At 39.4% G+C, this 19180-nt stretch overlaps 5 protein-coding genes across 5 annotated transcripts in view; 2 read left to right on the forward strand and 3 right to left on the reverse strand.

Moving 5' to 3' along the window:
• Positions 1 to 4269, reverse strand: part of LOC103517209 (centriolin-like) — a 12665-nt gene extending 8396 nt beyond the window's left edge. The window contains exons 1-3 of the mRNA XM_008482231.1: positions 3997 to 4269; positions 2818 to 3053; positions 2267 to 2458 (exon numbers count right to left, since the gene is read on the reverse strand). Coding sequence (XP_008480453.1) covers positions 2267 to 2458; positions 2818 to 3053; positions 3997 to 4269 — 701 coding nt within the window. The remainder of the gene's footprint in view (positions 1 to 2266; positions 2459 to 2817; positions 3054 to 3996) is intronic.
• A 340-nt stretch (positions 4270 to 4609) lies between these two features.
• Positions 4610 to 5925, reverse strand: LOC103517210. The gene is made up of 2 exons (XM_008482232.2): positions 5627 to 5925; positions 4610 to 5514 (listed from the first exon to the last, which is right to left on the reverse strand). Exons 1-2 carry the CDS (start codon positions 5910 to 5912, stop codon positions 4610 to 4612), a joined length of 1191 nt encoding a protein of 396 aa, XP_008480454.1. The 5' UTR covers positions 5913 to 5925.
• A 98-nt stretch (positions 5926 to 6023) lies between these two features.
• LOC113470727 (neutral alpha-glucosidase AB-like) lies at positions 6024 to 6302 on the forward strand. Its single transcript, XM_026829391.1, has one exon. The coding sequence runs from the start codon at positions 6024 to 6026 to the stop codon at positions 6300 to 6302; it is 279 nt and encodes a 92-aa protein (XP_026685192.1).
• Positions 6303 to 6452: 150 nt separating this feature from the next.
• LOC103517211 (probable kinetochore protein NUF2) lies at positions 6453 to 8378 on the reverse strand. Its single transcript, XM_008482235.1, has 6 exons — positions 8342 to 8378; positions 7894 to 8073; positions 7712 to 7789; positions 7551 to 7620; positions 7047 to 7259; positions 6453 to 6466 (listed from the first exon to the last, which is right to left on the reverse strand). Exons 2-6 carry the CDS (start codon positions 8065 to 8067, stop codon positions 6453 to 6455), a joined length of 549 nt encoding a protein of 182 aa, XP_008480457.1. The 5' UTR covers positions 8068 to 8073; positions 8342 to 8378.
• A 1478-nt stretch (positions 8379 to 9856) lies between these two features.
• Positions 9857 to 19180, forward strand: part of LOC103517213 (neutral alpha-glucosidase AB-like) — a 22212-nt gene continuing 12888 nt past the window's right edge. The window contains 7 exon segments of the mRNA XM_026829392.1: positions 9857 to 10173; positions 10920 to 11011; positions 14265 to 14641; positions 15003 to 15103; positions 15523 to 15784; positions 16865 to 17019; positions 18129 to 18413. Of these exon segments, the coding sequence (XP_026685193.1) occupies positions 10147 to 10173; positions 10920 to 11011; positions 14265 to 14641; positions 15003 to 15103; positions 15523 to 15784; positions 16865 to 17019; positions 18129 to 18413 (1299 nt within the window). The 5' untranslated portion in view covers positions 9857 to 10146.

The raw sequence follows: 19180 nt of genomic DNA on the forward strand, positions 1-19180 counted from the left end.
TTCAGGGGAATGAGGTCGTCATCCGATGACAGATAATAACACCAGTTTAAGAGTTTAATAAGAGTTTATTATAACATATCCTATTTTTAAGGTATGGAGCCGACCTAACTTGGGTGCGGGGAGGACAAATGGTCCGCTTGCGAACTGTGATGTGGTGGCTGTGTCACCAACGTCGTCTTTTCAGTCGTCGTGTGGTTACGGACGACTACCAGTGGGTAGGGCTGATGGTTGGTGCGCGTTAGCAAACCAATTTGAAGACACTAGGCACCTCTTGACCATGTCAGTATGATGCAATGTAAGTTGCACCATAACCAGCGACCGACTAATTAAATTTTAATCACATATTACCGAAACATCTAAAATTCGAAGAACTTAATAGGGGATTCATTATTATCCATAATAAATAATAGAACTTTATAAGCGTCCTGCGAATCGTAGAGTTCTGGTTCAACGTGTCTTCTTAGTAGCTAGCGAATGTTCCTTCGACCTTCGTCTTAAACCTTCGACAGTGACATCTCAAATTATGACATGCACTTGTACATGTGTTCACTACGTCCACAACCTACACTGTTAATGGTTGTGTCTACGACGTTGTCCATACATCTTAGAAGATGAATAATATATTTTCGCTCTTAAGACGCTCTAGTATAGGGTGAGGTTTAGTAAGAAAAAGGAAGCGAAAGCCAAGGGCACAAATCTGCCCACCAGCGGCAAAAAGCAGTCGCGCGAGTTAGTCGGGATCTCAACTAGCGAAAATCCGACTGTAAAAACCGAAAACCCGATGTTTTAAAAATGCTCGGCCTACGGGAAGCGCGAGTTGGAAACGAATAAAAAATCGTTCCCTTACGAAAGTCCGACCAATACGCGAGGGACAAATTGTCAGGGGGTCGGTCTGATACGACCAGATTGAGGGAACAAATTCCAGGCCGATCTCGGTCTGTAAGTGAGTTAGTAATTACTTATTATTATCATTCATACTACCCCTCTGATTATTATCTTAGAGAGAACTCCACCCTTCCCATTGGTGATCCATAGATTGCGCACTCCGCAAGAGATGGTGGGATGGGAATCTGTGAAAGTTACACTAATACATAGTCCTAAATAGTTATTTTACCCCTGTAGTTAGGGTACGAGTGGGACCCTAGCTTGGTCAACGAGAACAAAATTGGTCACGGCTCCGCGCTTAGCAAGTGTTTGTCAGAGACTGAGATTCTTTTTCAGGAGAACTAAACGCCTAGGGCAGGACGAAGAACACAGAAGTCTCCCTCTTAAAACGGGTATTTAAATAGAAGTTTAGTCATTTATTATCGTTTTTTCCTCTTACCCAACAATATTAAACCATAAAATAAATCCTTTTTCCCATCTTCTGCTTCTAATACAGTAGATTAAGGTTTTTCTCTTTTTTTGACGTTAAAAAACAGAATTAGGAGCCCAAAAACCGGTTGACTAAGGTGAAACTTTCAAGCCAAAAATTACAAAAGTAAAAAACCATAGCTTGGGGTTGAGGAGCTAAATTCTCGAGTAGCCAGGACCATTTCTAACATGGATTTCACCAGAAAACATACCACTGACCGATACCAGTACATAAACACCGCGTGTCTTCAGAAATGGATTTAGATTCCTTGACGACTAAAGGGAGGGGGAACTTCCACACGAACCCTGATTAACCATGGCTTACTGGGGGAACATACTTCTTTAGGCGGGGACATCAAATACCCAAACCCAAAAAATCATTCAACCTTTCGTCTATGTTTGTATAGTTAAGATCCTTGTTCAGATTACTCTCATGGGAATGTCATACATAAAATTATACTAAAACCATTATTAGGCTGAGGCTTTCATAGTGTCGAGTAAACAAAAAAACAAAAGTGTCTAAAAAAAAAAAGAAAAGTAAATCATTGAACAGTCTGTTCACCAAAAGTCAACCGTGAACACGAAATGCACAAATGGTTACAGGTGCTTTTATTTTACATTTTAATTTCTATGTTTGCACGTATAATAGCGCCTTCAGTCCTATGCGAGCAGTATAAATAAGCACTATTATTGATATTATTTTCCCGATCCACTCAGGCTATGTGTATTGGGAAGGTAGTTAGTCTGTCACTGAATGAAGGGTAAAACCCCCGTCACTCAAAACCTTAGCACTTATATATACAGTGACGTAAAATGTGTTCCACATAATATGTCAAAATAAGGCCTTGGTTAGACTGCGGAGGTACAAGGACTTTTCTGTCCCCAGCAAGATATTCTATTCTACAATACTCACCCCTTCTTTTCGTCAAGCGTCAGTTTCAAGTTCCTAATGGCTTCTTCGTTTTGATCGCACACTTCTCTCTCTTGTTGTTCTGCGACTTTTTGTTTCTTCTGAACATTGAGCAGTCTCTTCTCCATTTCCTTATGAGCTCTGTCTAAACTATCCAACTTGCTTGTTTCTTCTTTTAGCTTCAGCTCGAGCTCACTGTAAAATGCGAGAATGAAAATAAGCTGCCAAGTGACGAGTGTTTCACCGCCGTTTTTATTTCCAATGAAACAACTGCTACATTAGAAGCGTGTCGTGTGGTCTGTGTCGTACCATGCGAATCCCATATAGTATGCCTCTCATCAGAAGAGACACAATAATTCCTATTTACTTAGGTGCTGGGTCAACACGAGAACACCAGAAAGTAACTCCGTTCAAATATTTGCCACAGAAAAAAAAAGAGTGCAAATTTCGTGGTTGGAATTGGTGCTGCAGCTGGCAGTATGTAGACCGCTTTTTAATGGCTTTCAGCTCTACTGACTTTTTTTTTTATACATTGAAATAAAATAAACCCTCACCTAATGGTCTTGCACAGGACTTGCGCCTCCTTCATATTCTTGCGCTTATCCGCCAGAATGCCCAGTAGAGAGTTCATCTGACTGTTCTTGGCCTTCACATCGCCTATGTTTTGACCCAGGAGCTCCAGGTCGTTTCGTAATTCGGATCGTTTTCGGCGTAGATTCTCGATGTCGGCAATAATGTGCTGAGGCGAGTCCACGATACGAGACCTTATCTTGTCCCGCTCCTCGGTCAGCTGAGAAGTGGGGAAGTAAAAACAATTAAAGTTAAAAAAGAAGTTATTAGACCTGAGTTGCTATAGACCTGAGCTGTTTCCTCCTCAGTCGACACAAACTTGAAGTATTTTTGCTAAAGTTTTAAACGAGGAGGATTCAGCTCAAGGTTTATTGAGCTTGTGAAAGAATTGTTAGATGAAATACAATAACAAATACCTATAAGTTTTTCCAGGTGGCATACATTGTCGAGTACATTTTATGATGTGAACTACTTTGTACCTCTCTTCACTTGACTAAGCCAGCCTAGTTAACTTGGTTAGTAACACCTGAGAGCTATGTCTAACTGATGAGTTCCAATAAGAATGAAACGCGTCTTAGGCTGCTCCCAGGTGTTGGCCAAAGTATAAAAATTCGAACTTGGCCTATGAACTACCGAAACCAGCAAGAGTGTCTAAACAATAGGATGTAGACTGTACAGGGAGTCATGGCGTAGATAAGAGTTAATAAGAAACAAAACTATGTATGTGGATAAATAACTAGATAAAATCATTATCAGTCAACATGAAAAGTTCAATAGCGCACAAACATAGACTTCAAGGAAAATGTAAATCACAAGGTTTCCAACTCACATAGGTGACATAAAAAACAAGCCATTGTGGATTAATGCAGTTCAAAATTAGCAATAATTAGGCTAATTGGGAAGAATTTGTCAAAAAGTTGTAGGCAATGAACAATCAGTTTCTTAAACAATTTATTGAACTTGAACATAGAACTCGAAATAGCTTATACGAGTAGCTACATAAAAGCTATCAGTTGCAGTAAGTATACAGAGATAGAAATAAGTAAGTTATTGAACATACACGTTTTTCACCAAGTGCTAGAAAATATACTGTTGAATTACTGGGACTACAAGAACCACTTTGGCGGTCTAACTCAACGTTTACATTCACAATGGAATTGTACATACAGCTCCACGTTATAAGAGCCGTCTTTGTCTACAAAGTGATCTGAATCAAACAGAATATCGTGAGAGAGTAAAAGCAATGAGTTTTCTTTTGATTCATAGTACTCCAATTCTTTCTTATTCCGAAGAATATAATCTAATTCTTCTTCATCGATTTCGCTATCGCTTATTGTTTCAAAATGTATACTATCTCTACTTGTATCATGGTTATCATTCGTGCTATTAGGACTAACTTCTTCATTTGGTTCGGCGGTGTCAGGATCGGGATCCATACAATTTGAGAATTTGACCACAATAATAGTAGTAGCCTACTGCTGGAGTAAAGGGACTATTTAGTCCTATGCGAGCAGTATAAATAAGCACTATTATTATTATTATTTTCCCGACCCACTCAGGCTATGTGTTATACGAAGGTAGTTAGTCTGTCACTGAATGAAGGGTAAAACCCCCGTCACTCAAAACCTTAGCACTTATACAGTGACGTAAAATGTGTTCCACATAATATGCCAAAATAAGGCCTAGGTTAGACTGCGGAGGTACAGGGACTTTTCTGTCCCCAGCAGGATATTCTATTCTACAATACTCACCCCTTCTTTTCGTCAAGCGTCAGTTTCAAGTTCCTAATGGCTTCTTCGTTTTGATCGCACACTTAAAATATTTCACGTCGAAATTTTCACGAGTAACATTGTGATCGTGCTCGAACCACTTGGCTGCTTTTAGACTAATGGTGTGTTTTATCATTGCACATTGTCTACCGTATAGTTCCTCTGCTGGAGTTCGTTTCTTCAGGTGACAAACTTTCAATACAATATTGACTGCATCTTCATATTCGTGTCGATGGACTATCATCCAGCAACTATGTCTATGTCCCAATGGCACTGGTTCTGATTCTTGGGAATAATGATCGACTACTCGCATTGAAAGAATGACATGACAATGTTGGAGCCTCGGGTTTTCTCGTCTAGAACAACCACGAGCAATTCTGTGAATCGAATCTCTGTACTTGACAAACAAATCGGTTTCGTTTAATTTGAAAAAATCGGCCATCGAAATTTTCGAGAATCGGACATTGGTGATTACGTTTTCGGCTATTTCGAGTGGCACTGTTCCAGAATTCACAAGGTCGGAATGTTCTTTCAAATCCTCCTCAGGAATCGCTTCTAGCTTTTCCTCTTTGTTTACTGTATTACATGAGAGATTTCCGCTGATACTTGTTTTCACGTCACTTTGTCGATCGCTGACGGAAAATCCATCGTACACAGTAGCAAAACTCCCATTGAGACTTACACTTGTGTCCGACTCTTTTTTTAGGACATTTCCATCCGAATTTCCATTAAGACCCACACTTGTGTTAGGAGAGTCAATTTCCTGTGAATCTTTATTCGTGACAAGAGATGGTGATGCTTGCAGAGAATTTTCACGCTGATCACACATATCTTGCATGCGACTTGTAGAAGAGGACATTGAAGTGCGAGGGGTTGCCAAAGCCAAGAGGGTACATTTTGAATGAGACTTTTCTGTAAAGCAAAAATAAGACAATAGAACATTTGCTTTAATATTGCAGTACTTTTGACGCGCTAAAGCAATTTCTAAATACAGTGATATTTTCAAAACGTTTCAGAACATTACCTGTTTTCACATTGAAGTCAATCCATCTCAGCACAGCAGAAAGAATATCGATTTCACGAGCGTAGAAAAGGTCCGACTCTAGCAGGTCCATAAGAACACCATGCTCAATACGTAGGAAACTTTCATGCTGTATAAGTTCCCCGGCGTTTTGGTGCAGGAAATTTGTCACTCTCTCGATAAGGGTGTGGATATTATGTGTATCCGCTGTAGTGATCAGAGTGGCTGCATTTTCCAAGGTGATTGCTCTATACTTGGACAAATAACAGGTCAGTCGTTCATGTAGCATAGGCAGAGAGTAGTCTCTAAGAACATTTACAGTAGGATACAATTAAAAGTAGGCATCACAATAAATTTAGCGGTAGGGGGCCCTACATATTATGCCATATTTTTCCTTTCCATGTACAGACTTTACAATTTGGACGTGTTCGAATACGAGCTCGACTCTCCCATGTCCCTGTACGCTGCCATCCCGTTTGTGACGGCACACAATAGTCATCACAGTGTGGGTGTGTTCTGGCTCAATGCTGCCGAGACGTGGGTGGATGTGACACGGAGCAAGTCGACCCTGACGGGAGATGTGATGAGCAAGATTGTGAACTTTGTGTCGGGATCTGGAGGAGATGGAGGGCCACGGTCTAGCACAGAAGTGAGATTCATGTCGGAGAGTGGTGAGTGATTAGATTAATAATAATGAAAAAAAAATTGAAATGATTATTGAGAATAATTTAAATAAAATTAAAAATACAATTAAGATTCGACTTTCAACAAATAAAATTTGGTGCGCTTTCGAGAATACTCAGATTTTCATCATATGCGAGAGAGGTGTTTACTCTGCGAGCGCTGGAGTTGAAGTCAAATGCCTGATTTACTTGTAAAGTTAATTAAAACTGTATCATCCTCTTCCTTTGAATTTGCAAACAGTAAAGAACAAAATATGTCAAACTCTTTTGACTTGGTGGGGCGGAGTGCTACCGCGCTCCTGAATATGGGTGGACCCTTCTTAATGCAAATAATACCTCTCTGGAAATTAGTGAATTTCGTCGGCGAAACTGTCTACTGTCTAAAGCTCTAAGGATCCCTCAGCCTAGTGAACTTGGATCGTAGCGCTTTTGCCTTGTGTCTTCCTTTGAATTTGCAAACAATAAAGAACAAATTTAATGTCAAACTCTTTTGACTTGGTGGGGCGGAGTGCTACCGCACTCCTGAATACACTCCTTCTTAATGCAAATAATACCTCTCTGGAAATTAGTGAATTTCGTCGGTGAAACTGTCTGCTGTCTAAAGCTCTAAGGATCCCTCAGCCTAGTGAACTTGGATCGTAGCGCTTTTGCCTTGTGAGCGCTAGGTCACGGGTTCGATTCCGCCAACCCCATCTGTACATGGGAAAAGGCAAAGAAAAAGAAGAGTAAACCAGTCTTACTTGCCTCTCTTTTTCTCTCATCAATTTGTTTTTCTCGATGCATTGCCTCGTTGATATCCTTTCTCAGCATTTGTTTTGCTTCTTCTATTTGTTTTGCTTTTTCTTTAGCATTCCGTATCTCATCAAATATGGGAGTCATTTCATAGACCTGTTTATCAGCAAAATCTAGGAAGTCCATCACTGCATTCATTACTTTCACATTCCTGTTGGGTCCTATGAGAATTGAGAGAAGTGTGTTATTAACTTCTGTCTTTACAGAATGTTACCAACCTCGGTGGTGTAGAGGTTAGCACAGTGGACTTTGAATCTGGAGGTTGGTAGTTTGAATCCAAGTTAAGTCATAAAATTTACTACTTATAATATATTAAGTGGGGAATGACATTGGTGACAAGCATTTTTGCTCAACACAATTAAAGTACAAACACCTGTTTCTTTGGGAAAGGGGAAAGCCAATCAAAGGAATTTTGACAGCTTGATCTTATTCCCCATGGGATCAAAACTTACTTGGTTGCAAAATATCCCTCATGCTGAAATCCACCTTGATGTCAGCAATATCAAAGATGTCACGGTAAATTTTATACACTACAAAACTTACTTGGTTGCAAAATATCCCTCATGCTGAAATCCACCTTGATGTCAGCAATATCAAAGATGTCACGGTAAATTTTATACAGATTGATATAGGGAATGATCTCAGTGTAGTTGTCGGGATAAGCAGAACATGTGGATTGGGAGTAGTGTGCCTGGAAAAATGAAAGATTTTGGGGGTTGAGTATTGGTTTTATCATAGTTTTGTTATACATTTTTTTTCTTTTTTTTTTAAGTAGAGATAACATTTTACTCTTACCATTTTCAGACTATCCATTTCAATACCAAACTCGAGCAGTCCACGTCCTAGAAATTTGTAAACCATTGTACTTGTAGGATTCTTGAGGTCTTGTAGAGTGGGCAAGTCTGACTGATCTTGGAAAAAATCCTCTATCTTTTCCAACAGTTGCATCATAGCATTGTTGGAAGCCATTTTAATCTGAAAACGTAGGAAAAGAATATCAGGGAAAGGGGAAAGTCAATCAAAAAGGAATTTTGACAGCTTGATCTTATTCCCCATGGGATCAAAACTCCTTTGTGTTCTGCAGCAGTGCAGATAAGTACTGCGAAAATGTCCCAAATGTTATGAACGTGAGGTGTTTTATTTTATATTAAGCTGAATACTTCTGATTATTGATGAGTGTATAGGTAAGGCTACCTTACTTACTAATTTTGTGTTTCTATAAAGTCTTGTTTGCTCAACTTACCAAAACTTGTGATCTGGAGTGGGAACTAAAGTCTGCAGCCCAATCACATCAAGATAGTAAACCCTATGGTCCTACTGCAGTGGCTTTGGATTTCAGCTTCCCGGATGTTGATCATGTTTACGGAGTACCCGAACATGCTGACAGCTTTGCTCTCAGATCTACCGATGGAGGTCAACCATACAGGTTATTGCTTTTTTTCTAGCTAATGTTTATTTATTTTTTCATTTTTTAAATCAACTGATTTCCCCCCTCTTTTGAAGCCCATTTCTCCTCTTTAAAGGAAAGTACAAAATTTAGTTCAACCACTAGGTGCCATGGTAGCACTTGTACTGAGCCACTGGAAATCCAAGATACATAGCATCTTCTCAACCCTGACAAATCTAAGGTTAGAGGGAGTTTAGTTTGACAGTTGATTCCACAAGTAAAATTATTTATTTAAATAAATAAATATCATTTCTTAGTTTATTAAAAATTTATTTCTCATGTTACAGGTAATGGCCACATTTGAAGGTCTGCTCAAACGTTCCAACTATCAGCAGCGGCCTTTCATTTTAACCCGTTCGATATTTATTTAAATAAATAAATATCATTTCTTAGATTAAAAATCTATTTCTCATGTTACAGGTAATGGCCACATTTGAAGGTCTGCTCAAACGTTCCAACTATCAGCAGCGGCCTTTCATTTTAACCCGTTCCGGTTTCGCGGGCAGTCAGAGGTTCGGCGCCATCTGGACGGGAGATAACATGGCCGAGTGGTCTCATCTGAAAATATCTCTGCCCATGTGTCTGTCCTTGGCAGTGTCAGGTGAGTCGTAGGGGTTAAATTAATAATAAATCAAATCATGAATTTTTTATGGTGAAGCAATAGCCTCTTCACAACTTCCTGGGTATCACAGTATTACAAGTTTTTCATTTACTCAGTCATCATACATCATCAAGTTTTTCATTTACTCTGTATTTATCATCGCTCGTTTCTTTGACTTGTAATGCCGCCACTGGTCACTACTCGATCACAACATGGCCGAGTGGTCTCATCTGAAAATATCTCTGCCCATGTGTCTGTCCTTGGCAGTGTCAGGTGAGTCGTAGGGGGTTAAATTAATAATAAATCAAATCATGAATTTTTTATGGTGAAGCAATAGCCTCTTCACAACTTTCTGGGTATCACAATGTATAATGGTTTTTCATCATCAAGTTTTTCATTTACTCTGTATTTATCATCGCTCGTTTCTTTGACTTGTAATGCCGTCACTGGTCACTACTCGATTAGAGTAACTACTCAGATGTCCTCACGAGGCTGAGTGCACCCCGAATTCCAAGCACACTTGTACTGAGCCACTCGGCCCCGCCCTCACTTCGTTCAGCAGAACAAGCGATCGTGTGAACGAGCCTTTCAAAAGTTGCTGAAGAAAATGCACAAAGTTGGCTAGGTTCATGTATCGTAAACAAACCTATTCCAGATCCTGCTGATTGCTGATTTTGCTGATTCTGTCATCTGTCATACTGTCATTTTGGTGATTTGCTGATTTGATTCATTTGATGTAGATTTGTACTTAGTAGATTAATGGATTTAGGATTTATACCGAATATCGATTGAATTCGTGGTTTTTCTGAGGTTTCATCTCATGATCTTATTTTCAAGTGTGTTTCATACGTAGATACTACTCTTTAATGTTGTGATACATTCGATAATGTCAGCTTGCTTTGCCAAAGTCTCCATTTGGTGAAAATACGTACAACATCAATTCATCACTGTGTGACCAAGTCAGGTGATATCTGCGCTCAGTTTTACCCGGTTATTGAAGATGAGTACTCTAGCTGTTCTGAGAAGGGTAAGTAGATGTTCTCTTATAGGAAATTGGCAAGATACTTTGATTGTCTCTTTAGCTATAATCTCATACTCATCTAATGAGAATGGCTTGTCACAAAAGATCTAACCAGGTCGCAGTGACCAAGGGCGTTTATTAAAGCCGATGGCCCTACCTTTACCAATACCAATGAGAATGGCAGTAACTGAAACTGTCCACCAAATGTGAAACCATGTCAAAGGCTCAAAGGGTGTTATTACTTTCATGTCATACCCATACGATCTGACAGGTACACCTGATTAGGTCCCCCTGTCAGGTCTACCTAATAGTGTGTGTGCTCATCAGGTATCAGGTAGACCTGATGGGAGGACCTTTCACTGGTACCTGTCAGGTCTACCTGATAGTGTGTGTGCTCATCAGGTATCAGGTAGACCTGACGGGCGGACCTAATCAGGTGTGCCTGTCAGGTCTACCTCATAGTGAGTGGCTGGCCTAAGATTTTTTCACCGGGGTTTTACCTTCCATTCGGTGACAAGCTACCCACCCCCTCTATTGCTGGCTCCAATGTGACCGAAGCTTCTTCATAATAAGAACAGAGGTTAACATGTACACTCTGAGACAGTAATGTATTAGTAGATGAGACATCAAAAGATCATCAATACAAAGACATAGATGTAAATTTTCTTTCAGGAATGCTTACTCCCAACCATACTCATTACCCAGGTACCTAGTTATTTTATTTAATACAGACGACATCTACTTATTTTCAGGTTGTTTATCTGGCATTGATAAGTACAATACTATTGGTGGATGCAGTTGATAAAAATAATTTCAAGACATGTGAACAGAGCAGTTTTTGCAGGTAATTAAAAGTGACTCTTATTTTTACACAGCACACTTGTGTAAACTTAATCTAACTGAAAGTTATTTAGGACTTCAGGCAAAGAAAAACCACAAAGTACAAGCCAGAGAGTAGTCATCAGTATGACTTCTACATTACCTTGAGCTCATGAAGCTTGGAAAAAAAATCAATAAATAATTATTATATTTTGTCTGTCTAACAATGAAACAACTGCTACATTAGATGCGTGTGGTCTGTGTCGTACCGTGCGAATCCCATATAGTATGCCTCACATCAGAAGAGACACAATAATTCCTATTTACTTAAGTGCTGGGTCAACACGAGAACACCAGAAAGTAACTCCGTTCAAATATTTGCCAGAAAAAAAGAGTGCAAATTTCGTGGTTGGAATTGGTGCTGCAGCTGGCAGTATGTAGACCGCTTTTTAATGGCTTTCAGCTCTACTTGCCATTTTTATTTCCAATGAAACAACTGCTACATTAGAAGCGTGTCGTGTGGTCTGTGTCGTACCATGCGAATCCCATATAGTATGCCTCTCATCAGAAGAGACACAATAATTCCTATTTACTTAGGTGCTGGGTCAACACGAGAACACCAGAAAGTAACTCCGTTCAAATATTTGCCACAGAAAAAAAAAGAGTGCAAATTTCGTGGTTGGAATTGGTGCTGCAGCTGGCAGTATGTAGACCGCTTTTTAATGGCTTTCAGCTCTACTGACTTTTTTTTTTAATACATTGAAATAAAATAAACCCTCACCTAATGGTCTTGCACAGGACTTGCGCCTCCTTCATATTCTTGCGCTTATCCGCCAGAATGCGTACCAATGAAACAACTGCTACATTAGATGCGTGTGGTCTGTGTCGTAGCATGCTAATCCCATCTCATCAGAAGAGACACAATAATTCCTATTTACTTAGGTGCTGGGTCAACACGAGAACACCAGAAAGTAACTCCGTTCAAATATTTGCCACAGAAAAAAAGAGTGCAAATTTCGTGGTTGGAATTGGTGCTGCAGCTGGCAGTATGTAGACCGCTTTTTAATGGCTTTCAGCTCTACTGACTTTTTTTTTTTTTGATACATTGAAATAAAATAAACCCTCACCTAATGGTCTTGCACAGGACTTGCGCCTCCTTCATATTCTTGCGCTTATCCGCCAGAATGCAATACATTGAAATAAAATAAACCCTCACCTAATGGTCTTGCACAACACTTGCGCCTCCTTCATATTCTTGCGCTTATCCGCCAGAATGCCCAGTAGAGAGTTCATCTGACTGTTCTTGGCCTTCACGTCGCCTATGTTTTGACCCAGGAGCTCCAGGTCGTTTCGTAATTCGGATCGTTTTCGGCGTAGATTCTCGATGTCGGCAATAATGTGCTGAGGCGAGTCCACGATACGAGACCTTATCTTGTCCCGCTCCTCGGTCAGCTGAGAAGTGGGGAAATAAAAACAATTAAAGTTAAAAAAGAAGTTATTAGACCTGAGTTGCTATAGACCTGAGCTGTTTCCTCCTCAGTCGACACAAACTTGAAGTATTTTTGCTAAAGTTTTAAACGAGGAGGATTCAGCTCAAGGTTTATTGAGCTTGTGAAAGAATTGTTAGATGAAATACAATAACAAATACCTATAAGTTTTTCCAGGTGGCATACATTGTCGAGTACATTTTATGATGTGAACTACTTTGTACCTCTCTTCACTTGACTAAGCCAGCCTAGTTAACTTGGTTAGTAACACGTCTGCCTTGTAAGCGCTAGGCCACAGGTTCGATTCTCGCCCGGGGCGGATTTTAACCTGAACGGATAATGTTCGTTCCCGGAACAGAAAGGTTTTTGAGAACTGATATATTACCTCCTTCAAGGCTTTGATAGATTTGGCCAGCTTGTTCTCAGAATCCTTCAGTTCAGCAATGTGGACTTGCTTTTGTTTCTCCATAAAGACTAGAGGTTTCACAGAGGGGAAAATAAGGTTTTTGAGAACTGATACATTACCTCCTTCAAGGCTTTGATAGATTTGGCCAGCTTGTTCTCAGAATCCTTCAGTTCAGCAATGTGGACTTGCTTTTGTTTCTCCATCTCATCTTTTTTCTCATGCTTCTCGCTCAGAGTTCTCTTCAGAATTTCCAGCTTCTCTGTTAACTGAGGAGAATAAAAATAGAATAATAAATAAGAAGAGTGTTGTTTCCATCATGTTGTCTGGCTGGGGGACGTTAAACAGGGAGTAGACCAGCTTAGTCTGGCTGAGGAACTTTAAACAGGGATTATACCAGCCTAGATTTCCCTTGCTAAAGAAATAGCAAAGGTTGAGTGCAAAGGGCATCCATTCATAGAATTTGTAGCCAAAACCAAAAGACGTTAAACAGGGAGTAGACCAGCTTAGTCTGGCTGAGGAACTTTAAACAGGGAGTATACCAGCCTAGATTTCCCTTGCTAAAGAAATAGCAAAGGTTGAGTGCAAAGGGCATCCATTCATAGAATTTGTAGCCAAAACCAAATGTCAACCCAAAGCAATCACCCTAGTTAAGGCTGATTGAGAGGCTGATGAAAAACACCAACCCCATCTGTAGTTCTGTACATGGGAAAAGGCGAAGAAAAAGAAGAGTAAACCAGTCTTACTTGCCTCTCTTTTTCTCTCATCAATTTGTTTTTCTCGATGCATTGCCTCATTGATATCCTTTCTCAGCATTTGTTTTGCTTCTTCTATTTGAAATGTAAGTAAATAAGAAGAGTGTTGTTTCCATCATGTTGTCTGGCTGGGGGACGTTAAACAGGGAGTAGACCAGCATAGTCTGGCTGAGGGACTTTAAACAGGGAGTATACCAGCCTAGATTTCTCTTGCTAAAGAAATAGCAAAGCTTCAGTGCAAAAGGCATCCATTCATAGAATTTGTAGCCAAAACCAAATGTCAACCCAAAGCAATCACTCTAGTTAAGGCTGATGAAAAACGCCAACCCCATCTGTACATGGAAAAAGGCAAAGAAAAGAAGAGTAAACCAGTCTTACTTACCTCTCTTTTTCTCTCATCAATTTGTTTTTCTCGATGCATTGCCTCATTGATATCCTTTCTCAGCATTTGTTTTGCTTCTTCTATTTGGCAAAGAAAAACCACAAAGTAGAAGTCAGAGAGTAGTCATTAGTCATCAGTATGACTTCTACATTACCTTGAGCTCATGAAGCTTGGAAAAAAAAATCAATAAATAATTATTATATTTTGTCTGTCTAATAACTAAATAAGGTATTCTATCTTCTAACTTGCAGGAGATGCCGTTCTATGCAACCAGCATCCTCTCCTTTCATTGTGATTGAGGATTCTGTACAAATATCCAACCATGATATCAGAGCAACTCTTCAAAACAAAGAAAACAATGTCCAGTTTTTCCTGATGCTGACTTCACTTAAAGACAACACTTTACATTTGTTTGTAAATGAAATGTCTCCCATGAAAAAAAGATTCCAAGTGCCTTTTGTTTTGGCCAGTGAATTGGAATTCAATAACAACATCAAATTCCATTCTAAAAACCCATCAAATATTTCTATGACCATTGGTGAACACCATGCTGTAACTCTCACCTATAATCCATTTGTTCTCAATGTGTATCAGGATGACCAAGTGGTTATTAGTGTCAATTCTAAAGGTGAGAAAGAAAAAAATAATACCTAACTGATGGTCTAGGTCTAGGTTTTAAAAGTTCTTTGACCATTGGGGGGTTACACTTGGTTTTAGACAATAAATTTTTGTTTGTAAAGAAAACGTACAAACAAACAGCAAATTTTGTATCATAACCAAATAAGGTTGAAAAACTCATCAGCAAATTTCCCTTATGTGATGAATATGTTTACCAAGTTTAATCAAAATTAGACAAACCCTTAGTGAGTTATCTTGGAGGGGGAAAAAAGTTGAAAATCATCAAGTTAAAATTTTAAAAACTTAAAATTAAAACACTTTAATTAAATTACATATCAAGGCTAAAATAAAATTAACATTTCTCCTTCTAGGACTCATGAAGTTTGAACACCTCCGTACGAAGACAGATCAAGAAGAAGACGGAGCTTGGGAGGAATCTTTTCATTCACATCAAGAACAAACAGCAAATTTTGTATTATAACCAAATAAGGTTGAAAAACTCATCAGCGAATTTCCTTTATGTGATGAATATGTTTACCAAGTTTCATCAAAATTGGACAAACCCTTTGTGAGTTATCTTGGAGGGGGAAAAAATTGAAAATCATCAAGTTAAAATTTTAAAAACTTAAAATTAAAACACTTCTTTAATTAAATTACATATCAAGGCTAAAATAAAATTAACATTTCTCCTCCTAGGACTCATGAGCAAATAAGGTTGAAAAACTCATCAGCAAATTTCCTTTATATGATGAATATGTTTACCAAGTTTAATCAAAATTGGACAAACCCTTTGTGAGTTATCTTGGAGGGGGAAAAAAAGTTGAAAATCAACAAGTTAAAACTTTAAAAACTTAAAATTAAAACACTTCTTTAATTAAATTACATATCAAGGCTAAAATAAAATTAACATTTCTCCTCCTAGGACTCATGAAGTTTGAACACCTCCGTACGAAGACAGATCAAGAAGAAGACGGAGCTTGGGAGGAATCTTTTCATTCACATCAAGATAGTAAACCCTATGGTCCTACTGCAGTGGCTTTGGATTTCAGCTTCCCAGATGTTGATCATGTTTACGGAGTACCTGAACATGCTGACAGCTTTGCTCTCAGATCTACCGATGGAGGTCAACCATACAGGTTATTGCTTCTTTCTAGCTAATGTTTATTTATTTTTTAATTTTTTAAATCAACTGATTTTCCCCCCTCTTTTGAAGCCCATTTCCCCTCTTTAAAAGAATACAAAATTTAGTTCAACCACTAGGTGCCATGGTAGCACTTGTACTGAGCCATTGGAAATCCAAGATACATAGCATCTTCTCAACCCTGACAAATCTAAGGTTAGAGGGAGTTTAGTTTGACAGTTGATTCCACTAGTAAAATATGCATTATCAATGTTATCATACTAAAGATCAAAGGTATAGTTGAAAGGATTTTTTTTTTTTTTTTTTTTTTTTTTTTTTTTTTTTTTCCCAAATTTTTATTGAGAATAATTTAAATAAAATTAAAAATACAATTAAGATTCGACTTTCAACAAATAAAATTTGGTGCGCTTTCGAGAATACTCAGATTTTCATCATACGCGAGAGAGGTGTTTACTCTGCGAGCGCTGGAGTTGAAGTCAAATGCCTGATTTACTTGTAAAGTTAATTAAAACTGTATTATCGTCTTCCTTTGAATTTGCAAACAATAAAGAACAAATTTAATGTCAAACTCTTTTGACTTGGTGGGGCGGAGTGCTACCGCGCTCCTGAATATGGGTGGACCCTTCTTAATGCAAATAATACCTCTCTGGAAATTAGTGAATTTCGTCGGCGAAACTGTCTACTGTCTAAAGCTCTAAGGATCCCTCAGCCTAGTGAACTTGGATCGTAGCGCTTTTGCCTTGTGAGCGCTAGGTCACGGGTTCGATTCCCGCTCGGGGCGGATTTTATCCTAACCAGATAAGGTTCTTGGAACGGCTGGCTTTCTCCTTTCCTGGGTTCCTTCTCTCTTCGATTTTGGGACAGTAAAACCTCAAGTAGGAGTTACAAATCTCTCATTTTATTTCAAGTGTTAGGTGTGATTGATCATGGTCTCATTTTGTACTTTCTTTTACCTACTGTACTGTAACATTATGTATTATGTTCTTAAACCTATAAAATATATGAGACCTTGTTTAGACTGCTGGGGTAAAGGGACTTTTTAGTCTCATTCGAGCAGGATAAACAAGGCATATTCTATTCTATTTGTTTCAGGTGTGATTGATGTCTACCTAACTCTGGGTCCTTCCCCATACGATGTCATACGTCAATACTCCACTCTGACGGGCACTGCACCTTTACCTCCTTACTTCGCTCTGGCCTATCATCAATGTAGATGGAACTATAATACTGAGGGTGATGTACTAGATGTAAGTCCGATCCCCCACAAAAACATAAAATTTTTGTTTTTGTGGGGAAAAAAAGGCCTATCCAAAAATGTCGGCCTATAAAAGTGGTGAGACCAGAAAATAAGGCCAAGTCTGCATTCCCAGTTTTTCGTGTCTGCTGAAAATGCTGGATCTCAATTCCTTCAACCTTCTCTCAATTTCATTAATTCCGTAAAAGGTACTTCTAGTGGACTTTCCGACGAACAATTCTGTATAAGTTTGAACCTCGTGCTGTTCACACAAATTACTCCAGACTCACATGGAGAATTGATCTCTGCCTCTGCTAGGTGTCAGCAAAATTCGATGTCTACGATATGCCAATGGACGTGATGTGGTTGGACAACTCACATGGAGAATTGATCTCTGCCTCTGCTAGGTGTCAGCAAAATTCGATGTCTACGATATGCCAATGGACGTGATGTGGTTGGACCAGGTAAATATTTATTAATTTGAGAAGGAAAACATTGCCAAGTTGAAATTGAGAGAAGGTTAAAGGAATTGAGATCCAGCATTTTCAGCAGAAAAACTGGGAATGTAGACTTGGCCTTATTTTCTGATCTCATCACTTTTATAGGCCGACATTTTTGGATAGGCCTTTTTTTTCACATTCATGTTTTTGTGGGGGATCTCACTCCTTTTTTCTAAGTGTGTATTTACACATGATTAGTGGCTAGCTTTTCCGAACTTTAGAAAATTTTCCGTGAGTTGTTGTTGTTGTTGTTGGTCTTGGTGTTGGTTTTGTTGGTGAAATATCTCTTTTGATACCTAACTAAGCCTTTAGTCAGTAAAAAAGCGGTTGAAATACCGTTAACTGTAAAAAATACCGTAAAACACCGCTAACCGTTGTTCCGATGTTCATAAAAATTACTATATGGGGGGTTTTAGGTATGATTTTGGGGGGGGGGGGTCTACTCTCATAACTTTTTCGATATCTCTTACCGTTTAGTGAAAACCGCCAAAAATCGGTTAATTCCGTAAAAGGTACTTCTAGTGGACTTTCCGACGAACAATTCTGTATAAGTTTGAACCTCGTGCTGTTCACACAAATTACTCCAGACTCACATGGAGAATTGATCTTCTGCCTCTGCTAGGTGTCAGCAAAATTCGATGTCTACGATATGCCAATGGACGTGATGTGGTTGGACATCGAGTACACGGACCAGAAGAAGTATTTCACTTGGGACCCCACCAAATTCCCCACCCCTACCTCCATGGTCAGCAATCTGACTTCTCTTGGACGGAAACTGGTGGTTATTATAGATCCTCATATTAAACGGGACAATGGGTATTTCCTGCATGATGATGCGACGGAGAAGGGATACTATGTGAAGAACAAGGATGGAAATGACTTTGAAGGTAGGTTTCTGTGCGTTCACGTCATTTTATTACTACCAAGATCTGACAGGTACACCTGATTAGACCCCCCTGTCAGGTCTACCTAATAGTGCGTGTGCTCATCTGCTCATCAGGTATCAGGTAGACCTGACGGGAGGACCTTTCACTGGTACCTGTCAGGTGTACCTGATAGTGTGTGTGCTCATCAGGTATCAGGTAGACCTGACGGGCGGACCAGATCAGGTGTACCTGTCAGGTCTACCTGATAGTGGGTTTGCTCATCAGGTATCAGGTAGACCTGATCAGGTGTACCTGTCAGGTCTACCTCAACTCATAGTGAGTGGCTGGCCTAAGATTTTTTCACCGGGGTTTTACCTTCCATTCGATGATAAGCTACCCACCCCTTCTATTGCTGGCTCCTGCTCATCAGGTATCAGGTAGACCTGATGGGAGGACCTTTCATTGGTACCTGTCAGGTCTACCTGATAGTGTGTGTGCTCATCAGGTATCAGATAGACCTGACGGGCGGACCTGATCAGGTGTACCTGTCAGGTCACCTCATAGTGAGTGGCTGGCCTAAGATTTTTCTACCGGGGTTTTACCTTCCATTCGGTGACAAGCTACCCACCCCCTCTATTGCTGGCTCCAATGTGACCGAAGCTTCTTCATAATAAGAACTTCGCCAAATAGCTTGATGTCAAAGGACTTCACCTATGGAGTTAGACTACTAAAGGTGTGTCCAAACACAGTCGATCGACGAGGTGAATTTGTTTGTTTGTTCTTTTTTTTTTTTTTTTTCAAAATTAAC

Source organism: Diaphorina citri, unplaced genomic scaffold, assembly GCF_000475195.1.
Source record: "Diaphorina citri unplaced genomic scaffold, Diaci psyllid genome assembly version 1.1 scaffold1781, whole genome shotgun sequence".
In the NCBI taxonomy this organism is placed as follows: Eukaryota; Metazoa; Arthropoda; class Insecta; order Hemiptera; family Psyllidae; genus Diaphorina; species Diaphorina citri.

What these genes read in the sequence shown, in the direction of transcription:
- LOC103517210 (XM_008482232.2), bottom strand. Translation starts at nt 5,912, where the DNA reads ATGCTACATGAACGACTGACCTGTTATTTGTCCAAGTATAGAGCAATC. An exon ending in TGACTTCAATGTGAAAACAG is followed by an intron (nt 5,515 to 5,626) that starts GTAATGTTCTGA and finishes TTTGCTTTACAG; the next exon opens with AAAAGTCTCATTCAAAATGT.
- LOC113470727 (XM_026829391.1), top strand. Translation starts at nt 6,024, where the DNA reads ATGTACAGACTTTACAATTTGGACGTGTTCGAATACGAGCTCGACTCT.
- LOC103517211 (XM_008482235.1), bottom strand. Translation starts at nt 8,067, where the DNA reads ATGGCTTCCAACAATGCTATGATGCAACTGTTGGAAAAGATAGAGGAT. An exon ending in AAATGGATAGTCTGAAAATG is followed by an intron (nt 7,790 to 7,893) that starts GTAAGAGTAAAA and finishes TCATTTTTCCAG; the next exon opens with GCACACTACTCCCAATCCAC. An exon ending in GAGGGATATTTTGCAACCAA is followed by an intron (nt 7,260 to 7,550) that starts GTAAGTTTTGAT and finishes CAATTCTCATAG; the next exon opens with GACCCAACAGGAATGTGAAA.